A 9997-nucleotide genomic window follows, 5' to 3' on the forward strand; every position below is an offset into this window, starting at 1 on the left:
GATTTGTGTGAGCTGATTTAACTCACTAACCCAGCACAAAAAAAAAGACTGGTTTTGTTCAGGGTTATTGACAGATGAAGAGTGCTAAAGGTGGCCCAAGGGAGAGGTATGAGGAACAGAGACAGAGAAGGGGGTGAAACCTCCCCCTTTCAGAGGCAGCCAGATGAGCTGGGCTCATCTGTCTTGTGTTCTGGTCTGTTTGTCTATTTGAGTGAAGTGCAACTCTATCTTTGGTAAAGGACCAGTGGGTGCTCACTGTATGACATTTCTGTAACACTTGGGGTGTTAGATCAAAGATGGGCTATAATCTTTTGTTTTATGTAAAATAGGCATGATCCAGAAACTTTCTTATTTGGAAAAATATTTTATGCTGTAAACTGAATCAATTAGTTTAAAAAGCAAAAATAACATTAGTGTTTCTGGAGTTACTACTTTATTTTAAAACTTCTATATATAAAAACAACAAGTAGACTTAGTGGGAATGGCATGTAGAAACTTTCTTAAGTACTCTGAGCTATGGAAAGAGCTGTCTCTTGCAGGACATTGATTCCTTCGGGAGGAACATACAAACCCAGTAATGTGGTAAAACCCTTTGAAGTAAGAACGCCACAACCTGCTGTTTAAAACAAGTATTTTACTAATCCCAAGTGACCATCAACAGTATCTTTCTAGTGTCAAGTGTGGGAGTAAGTGGAGAACTCAGATTTTCAGGCCAGGTGGTAAGGCTATTTTCAAATGTGTGCGATAACACATGCCTATCTGTAAAGAAGTGAACCTGGGACAAGTGGGAAGTATGACTTGGGCCTGTTTTACCTTCTTTAGCTTGTGAGTCGGTCATATGAGTTTGGAAAAATGCTCCCAAACTGTCAGTAGTTCATCTTGCCCTTCACAGTGTGTTTCAAAAATTATTATGTTAAGTTTTGCCAGCTGACTTTACCCTATCTGACAAATATGTTCCAGAATGGAAATGTATTGTCGGGAATTGACCGAGAGGTTTGAGGATGTTTGGGTAGTTTCTGGACCTCTGACCTTGCCTCAAACAAATGATGATGGAAGGAAGAGTGTTACTTATCAGGTATGTATATATGTTACTGGGTTAACAGTGCAGTGTTATCTATTTATTTATTTAAAATTGATATTGTAGCCTCATAAAACAAAGTTAGACATCCTAATACATGCAAAATACATGAAATGTCCAATACTAGTTGGGACAAGTTCAGTAGAGATGTTACATCTTGCCTACACATGAAAAAGTTTACTTTTAAAATAATTTCTTTTCTTTACAAAGAGAGATCTATTAAATGTCTGTGCACAGCCTGCAGTAAAACTGTTTTCTGACTTCTGTAATACATGACAGTATCTAAGCAAAGAGTTAGTGGGTTTTGCTGATGTGTAGGCATCTATTCAATCATTTATTGATATATTTTAGAAACAGTGCAATACAAAGGTAATGTTATATAGGGTATTGGAATGCCTGTGCTCCATTAATTTCAAAAGCAGTTGTTTGCTGATATCGCATATGCATCACTTAGATGAGGCCTTGCAACTGAGATTCTGAGTATACCAAAGTCAATTGGCAGACTTCATTCAAGTTCAGTAGGTTTTAGGTAAATGCAGTGTAATCACTGGTCCATGGTACTGGTACTCCCACTTCTTCTTTTGGTCCCCCATTTTTATTACCTGCTTAAAATACTCTGAGGATTGATCATGCACAGTCTCTAGAAACCATCACCGATAGACAGACAGATAGGAAAGGCTTTCAAATTGAGAGGTAAATTTATTATTGCTTATCCTGACTTACTCTTTGTAAGCATGTGTTTAGACATCTGCAGAATCTGAGCGTTGTAAGATATTTGAGGGAGTATTACCTTCTGCCCTTACGGTAATGAGATATTATTGCTGTTTTCAGTTGCTAGATGAAAGCTAGCATAATGCAAATAATAAATGCTGTATTTTGCACCTCTTGAAAAAACACTTTTTCTTGAAAATAAGTACTCGGATCAACTGCAGCTTCAGCTTGTGAGTGATTCAGCTGTCCAAGTAGTTCTCTGAGGAGCAATGAATGAGCTTGCTATGAACAAGCCCCTGTTTCAGAGGGATGTGGGAGACGCAAAAGAGAGAGGTGTTCAGCTTTCAACACTGGCTTGTTTAGCGGTAAGATTTAGGCACTATTTCTCCATTATAAATACACAGCTGATTTCCATTTGATTGAACTTGGAACTCAGTCATGACAGAATGTAATTTTTCCCATTCACTTTTACCTTTTTACTTCTTTAAAAACTGTCCCGTATGTCCCCACCCGCACACGTCTGTATCCTTGACTTTGGCGAAATCACAGCTTTAGTTTTGGGTTTGTTGTTACTTTTTTTCCAGACAGTCATATGTTAGGCATATGAAAATGCAGTAATAATAATTTATCTTTTTCGTGTTCAGTGGCAGCTCTGAACTTCAGCTCTCACCACATCTTTGTGAGGAAGGTGACAACTGTGCTCATTTTCAAGTGGATAAATAAGCCGTGGTTAAGGGATATGACCAACGCCACATGATAAGTTAGTGGCAAAGCCAGCTTTAGACTGGCAATGGTTCCTTGCCACCCAAAGGGAGAGTGCCGACTTCGCTATTGCCTGTTATACTTTCCAGTCCGTTCCCTTGTCTGCCAGTGCTGATGACTGTCAGATCCTTCCTCAAGATGCTTAATTACCCAATGCAATAGAAAACCATCCATACTGGACTCCTTATTTGCTTACTGGGTTTGTTTTCTACTGCCGTAGCAAGATAGAGCAGCACACAGAGGAGTCCAACACTTACTGGTGACAGCATGAGATATGTCCAAAAGCAAATAGCTGGGAGCAGGAGGGAAATGTTCCCTTTCAACAGTGTCGAGCTGAGCATTTGGCTTGCTGTCATGCAGAATGGTACTGTAAGAGTTCTCCAGGCTTGCACATGGCTTGCTGGAATTTGCCTCCTTGTAGCTGTTGGGATACTGCATTTTTTTTTTAGCCCTAAAAATATATATTTGTCTTACATTGCAAAGAATTAAAAATCCTGAACTGACTTGAACATTTTGTAACTGAAAATTATTTTCCAGGAAGCAGTTGAATCATCTATCAACTGCATCTATCAACTGCTTCACTTTAATATTGGTCATCTTTTTCTAGTTTGTCTCTAGAGAAAATGTTTACTTAGAAGAGAAAGATTACGTTTTCTGAAAAGTTATTTTGGCTTTGCATGTTGCTTTTGAAATGTAAATTTTAGTCTTACACAGGTAAAAATAAGAGCAGGCACTGCATCCTACTGCTTTTATTCAAAGTAACTTGATACCAGGATATGGTGATGGAATAATAGTGGCACAAAATGTCCATGCTGCTTTGATTATCATATCATTCTGTTCTTGTCTGTTGCCAAGATGTCTTCATCATCTTTGGATTTGATGACAACTCTGGTCTTTTATGAATGTTGTATCAGTTTTGGTCTTAATATAAACTATGAAGTGAAGTTCAGTGTGAGATTGAAAACGGTGGAATGATGGTATTCATGTTTTCATTTCACCATTTGGCCACATTCATAAATCCTTTACTTAGCTTCCTACGGTGAGGTTCATTATGTAAATTAATTTGTATTTAAGCTGTATTTAAGTAAAGATAATGCTGTCTACAGGTGGGAAAAGTAAGATGTTTATTTGGGTTTTTTTTGTTTGTTTTGTTTTAAATATTAAATTATTTGATTTAGGTCCTCTTTGGGTACTCTCCTAAGTGTAAATAAATACAGGCTGAGAATTGTTTTGTTATTTTGAAATCTCTTTACGGCGTAAGTTCTTGTGCTAGCCATTGAAGTTGCCCTTTGGGGAGAGAGACTTCAGAGTGGAGTGGTATGTTGTTTTTTTTTTTTTCTTCTAACATCAACACATACACTTAGAAGAGGGAACACAACCTGTCAAAGCACTGGAGAGAAGTTCTTTTCAAACTGGTACCTTGGATTAATTGCAGTCATTGCCATTGATTTTGGCAGTCTGGGATTCTGCCCCTAAACGAAGAACACTAAGAGGTGGCAGCTGAACGAGAAGGGAAGGTACCTCTTAGCTGTCTTTCGGAATGAACTCTGCTAGGTTCAAACAAGTGACTTGGAAATGAAAGGCTTTTATTCCTCATTGTTTGGGCTTATGAAGCTGATGTGAGAAGGTATCCTTTTTCTTTGTATGTGCTGTTTAAGGAGAAGTGCTGTAGTACACACAATAGTGCTAAAACTCACAACCTATAATCTGGCAATGTGACTGTTAACGCTGAGCTCCTTTCTAATGTTTTTCTTCTCCTCTGAGACTAAAACTGTGGAAAAAAGAAAACACACTACAGTGAATGTGTCTGCATTGATTTGTTTCAGACCCTCTCTTCAATCTTGAGTTTCCTTGGTTTTGGCTAAAGGAGTGGTGAAATATGTATCCATGGCTTTACAGGCTGGTGTTTTTCTCATCAGTCGTCCAAAAAGGTTATTTTTAGATCACTATAGAGGAAAAACAGAGCATCGGTCATGGCATTGTTCCCAGTTCCTGCTTGGACTCTGGTACCATTTGCTGTTTAATTCCAGAAAGGGAATTAACCTTGAACTCCTTAGATGCCAGCATTGTTCTTCTATTGGCTGAACTTGTTGTATCCTCAGATATGTTCTGTCATTTCATCTGTCTCCAGCGGAGGTTTTTATTGCAAAGAGTAGATTGATGACTGTTCTTGGTATTTGAAAAACATATTTTGAGAATATATGTAAAATAGAATGCCAACAGGAAAAATCTGTTCTGTGTCATTGGAGAGGCAGATGCAGGTTTTTCATCTTTGTCCAGATCAAATCAAAATGACATTGTCTTGTTTTATACATTATTGTTCTCCAGTGACTGTCACTTCAGTGATTTTCCTCTGTCAGCAGATTTGGAGTTTGAAATGCAGATTTTGCAATAATTCTCCTGCGTCATGCTCAATGCTCCACCCTTCTTATTCCCAATACCATCATAGTAAATACTAATTTAAGAAGAATTGGCTATGGTTGGCAAACAAAAGTAAGTTTAGATAACATTTTGTTTGTTGTTTGAAGGAGACATTTTTCTGTACTTTTAGTGATATACTGGGTTCATCCTGGAATCATGTCTGCCATTTCATTTTCAAAACGGAATGACTAGGCTGGGCCAGACACGCACAGTAACTGTACCAGAAGGTATACTTACTTGTCACCAATTCTGTGGCAAATAAGTCACTGGGAAACAAATTGCACCTCTCAAATATAAGATGGTGCTTTATGGTTTTCCCCAGTCAACTTTCAGAAGTAGCAGAGATTTTCTCCTAGCCAAGATACTACAGCGGAAGGAATCCTTGTTAAAGGAGGAAATAAACCTGGGGACTATTGCTATTCGTTGGCTGCTCCAAGTGGTCTCAAGGCTACATAGGCAACTAATGGATCTAGGTCCATTATACATGTCCCATAAAACTTAGGTTCAAAGGGCTGGATCTTAGATCAGCTGGTGTAAACGACTAGAGATCTGTCCTAAATTTAGACATGATGTACAAATGAAAATAATAGGTACTGGTTTAAGATTGGAGGAGAAGAGACACCAAAGGTGCAGGATAGATTTGTGGGGTTGCTTTTATTTAGCACTGTACCCATCCCGAAGGTTCTTTTATTATAGGAAGAGTGGTGGTAGGAACTGTAGTGGGTTCAGTGTTAAGTAACCTAAATGGATTCTGTGGAAGTACTACTCTGTCATCACGTAAATACAGTATCATAATGCATATACACACCCTCTTTATTAAAAAAAAAAGGGTTGGGGTGCCTGTCTTTTAGTGGCATAACTGTATTTAGGCACAGCTTTTTTTTTTTTTACCATCTCTTCTTTTTTTTTTTTTTCTCTTTCTTTTTTAGGATTGCCAAATGATTGAGCAATAGCAATCAGACCAGCCATAACAAATTAAATTTTCCTGAAGTACATACATTTGCATTTTGGAGTGCTTGGCTGTGCAGTGTTGTTGCAGATTGTTACTATGATTTTTATCTGTAGTATTTTCTGTATTGCTAAGTCTGCCTTCACACCCGTCAGTTCTTCTCAATGCCATCTGACAGAGTTCTCTCAAATATTGGGGAAAAAACAGTATCAACAGAATGAGTGCTGCCTAACACAAATCTGAAAGGAACTGGAGTGAAGGCAGTTAATGCTGTTACAATGATCAAGTAAATAAAATTATACTGATAGCAAAGGGAATTTTTTATACTGCCAGAAAGTTTGTTTCTATGCAGAATTTAGTATCAAATTATAATAAAGCTCTGGATTGTCAAACCTGGGGTCATATCAGCAGGGATGATATTATCTACAGTAAAACATCTGATGGGCCTGGTCAGTATCATGCCTCATGTTTACAGCTAAAACAAAACAAATGCCTATTCAGAGAAAGCTACAGTCTTATTTTGGGTGACAGGAATGATGTCCTTGAATTCTGTCCATCAAGAAAGGTGACAGAAGTCTTTATTTTGTCACTGCCAGATGTAGATGGAAGTACTGTTACATAGAGAATTATGTGTATGCTTGTTTTCAGGCAGGTCTGGTTTGCAGTATGGCTTAGTTCTAAACTTTGGTTATTATACAGAGAGTGAGTGAAGAAACGGTTACTGGAGTGTAGAGGGAATTTCTGGAGTGATCATTTTAATGTATTTGATGATGGTACCATCTGATGCAAGGACTCTTCAGTGTGTGCTGGCAGTTAAGGCATGATTGAATGTGATTTCTGTTTACCAGGTTCTAAGAGAAGCTCAGATAATTGCCAATCCAGAGCTGGCTCTTGCTGATGAAAGGCTAGTCCCTTCTGCTAATTCTCTTCACAGTTGATTTTCATTTTCTTGTCACTAGGTGGCAAAATACTACTTTTAGATTCATGAATCCTTTCTTTTAAAAATTATTCCTACCCTTTCAGAAGAAGATAATTTTCTTACCACTCTGGGAAGCTGTAACAAGTCCAGTATAAAATGAAAATATGGTAACACTTGTGTATGTTTTGAAACTTCTAGTAAGAGTAACACTCTGTTTTCTTCTAATATAATCTCAAACGTTCTGCCATTACACCTTATATATTCCTTTCCTCCTGTTTATGTAAGAATCGAATTTTCTTTCTCATAAACTCCAAACTGTCATTTTTGGGGACTGCTTTGCCCCGTATTTGTCTGACTACCACCGTGAAGGTGACATTATGCCATACGCTTAAACTTACCCTAGATGTCATTAGCAAATGTCTTTGTAATTTATTGTGATACTTAAGCACTTTACAGATATTAGCAAACTTGTCCTTCCTCCAATTTTAAGAACTATGACCAAGAACTGTTTAATGATGTGGCCAAAATTGTGAGGAAAGCCAAGCTTAAGACAAATCCCCATCCAGTGACTTAGCTATAAGATCGAATTTATCAAAGCTCACTGAGTTCTCTCTGTTTTAAGAAATCATGTTGCTTCTGCCCTTATTTTTATGTGTCCCTGTGAGCTCTTTAAGTTTGTATAACTGCTTACCAACACGTTTGTTGTTTTAGCAATATGTAAACATCTCTAAATGTCAGGAATTGCACACATTTTAATGACCCGTCCTCATGACAGCTGTTCATGTTTAATTGGGCATGGAGGAGTATAACAAATTTGTACACACTTGTGGAATGTCAATAACAATGTCAATAATAATAAAAAACAATAAACACTATGCTGAAAATGACATTATCATAATATTGCATTATTAGACAACACTGGTTCAGTCGTAGAACTTCAGCTAACACCAGATCACCAAAGAAAACAAGAGCAAAGCAAAAGTGAAAGGAATAAGCAGCTCCAAAAAGTTATGGCAATGAACATTTTTATGTTGAACTGGTAGAGACAGCAAAGAGAAATACTATCTGAAATTTCACACTGGTTTCTCAAATGGTGATGGGAAAGGAATATTTTTAATGCTATAAAAAGAAGGCTTTTAGCGTGAGTGCTTTTTTTTCTGCTGTTGAAAATTTGAAAGATTAAGCAAAATTTTATAGGAATAGCAAAATAGAAATTTTCAAAGGATGACACAGAAATTTACCTTGTGGCCTGTTATCAACATGGTGTGAAAGCGTGTGGGACAGCAGTGATTTTCAATAGGCTATTGCTGTATTTTCTTGCTTGTATTAGCGCATGAAATTTTTTTTGAGTCACAGATACAATTAAAAACTGTTGCTCTTTTCCATCTGGAACAGATAGCTGTTTCAGGCATTGATTGCTGAAAGATCATCTGCTGCCTGTGGATAGACCAGCACAAATCAAAGTCAACATCTGTGCATGGATAATCTTAACCCATTTTCTATTCTGTTACAATAGGAGCATATGCTCTCTGCTTCTGTTAGGCATGCATTGAGATAAATGAGGTGGTGCAGATCAGAGTAGTGATTCAGACTGCTGTAGTTAGGTAGGAAAATCCTCTAGGTGGCAATAGGAAATGAATTGTTGAGTTCGTTTTTCCTACCTATTGCTTCTGTTGCAAACTTCACTTTTGCAAAATCACATTTTACTTCTTTCCCTGGCTGTTGAGCTGTGTGTGGGGGGCAACTCTACGGAAGCATTCATCTGCAGCTTCTGTATCTACTCCCATAAAAAAGCAAATTGTGGTATATTACAGAGCATAATGATGGAAATATTATGGCATGCTCCAGAACTGCATTTCGTTTTTTAACAGAAATCATTGGGTCGTACTGGCTGCATAAATTATTGATGATGCATTCTGTGCATGGTTCACATAAACGTTAAACTGCAGAAAAAAGCATATATATTCTTTGTCATGCATATTTACTCTGTCAGAGAAATCAGGCACCCTCCTTTGACGGTATTCTCCTCCTGCAGAATGAGCTGGGCGTAGAACTTTTATGCCACATTTTGTGTAAGGAAAGGATACTTGTGGACTCTGGCTGTTTGGCAGGCTGAAGTTTGTTTTAATCACTTTAACGATATTAGAACTCGGTGAAGTAATTACAGGAGTAGTTTACTGCTATTCAGAGGACTAGCATAAAGCCTGAGCACTACTTAAATTTTATTTAAATCCTCAAAAGAGAGCTTACGTGGAACTGAAGTGGTACATAAATTACATGTATGGCCATTGCCTGTATAGAGTTGAGTTGTATTTAGAACTACATTTCTCAAAAGGCCAACCCTTCCTTAATTTTGAACTAGTCCTTTTTTTCTTTCTTTCCTTCCCTCCTTCATAGGGGCATATACTATGCATAAATGTGCATTATTTTGCATAGAATATATATATTTGCATAATATTACATAAGCACAGTGTCTGTTTTCCTTAACACCTACTTCAGGCATTCAGCATTTCCATTTCATACCTAACTCTCCTATGTGCAGCTCTATTCATTCCCCAGCCTTTCTATCCACCCACTCAGTCCTCAGACTCAATCCCCTGTTCCCTCTGCTAGCTCACTCAGCACGCATTCACCTGTTTGTTTTACATACGCCATATACCCCCTAATTGGAGATACTTGTAGCTCCATCTGCGTATTCACCCTTCCTCTGGTCTTTTATACAACAGAGGATGCTGGTATGTGTATCTGTGTGGGAGGTGTTGAGAAGGGGAGGGAGCCGAGCTAAGGAGGACCTAGTATGTATACATGTGGAAAAAAGTATGTGAAGAGTCCTGGAAAAGGCAGTGCAGGCCATGCTGCACAGGAATGCTGCAGGTCTGGTGATCGTTGGCCCAGGGAGAATCTGGGGAACAGGGTTTAGTCTCACTACTGCCTTCTGTCAGGAGGCTACAGCAGCTTCAGGGTGCAGTGCAGCAGAGCACAGCCGCTTCCTTCTCTTCCGCCCTGCCCTAGGAGTGCGCAGGAGGTGGGATTGCAGCACAGGCTCTGCAAGCTGCCAGCTTCAGGAGGGAAAAGGAACTCCAGACTTCTGCCTTCAACAGTGTCAGTCGCTGCCTGCGCTTGGGTGAATGTGGAAATGTGAACCCCCTCCGCTCTT

General features: G+C 38.5%; 1 protein-coding gene across 1 annotated transcript in view; it reads left to right on the forward strand.

Annotated features, from left to right (window-relative positions):
• Positions 1 to 9997, forward strand: part of EXOG (endo/exonuclease (5'-3'), endonuclease G-like) — an 18543-nt gene that overhangs the window by 4029 nt on the left and 4517 nt on the right. The window contains exon 3 of the mRNA XM_009582341.1: positions 961 to 1075. Coding sequence (XP_009580636.1) covers positions 961 to 1075 — 115 coding nt within the window. The remainder of the gene's footprint in view (positions 1 to 960; positions 1076 to 9997) is intronic.

The sequence above is a fragment of the Fulmarus glacialis genome, unplaced genomic scaffold (genome assembly GCF_000690835.1).
Source record: "Fulmarus glacialis isolate BGI_N327 unplaced genomic scaffold, ASM69083v1 scaffold8307, whole genome shotgun sequence".
Taxonomy (NCBI): domain Eukaryota; kingdom Metazoa; phylum Chordata; class Aves; order Procellariiformes; family Procellariidae; genus Fulmarus; species Fulmarus glacialis.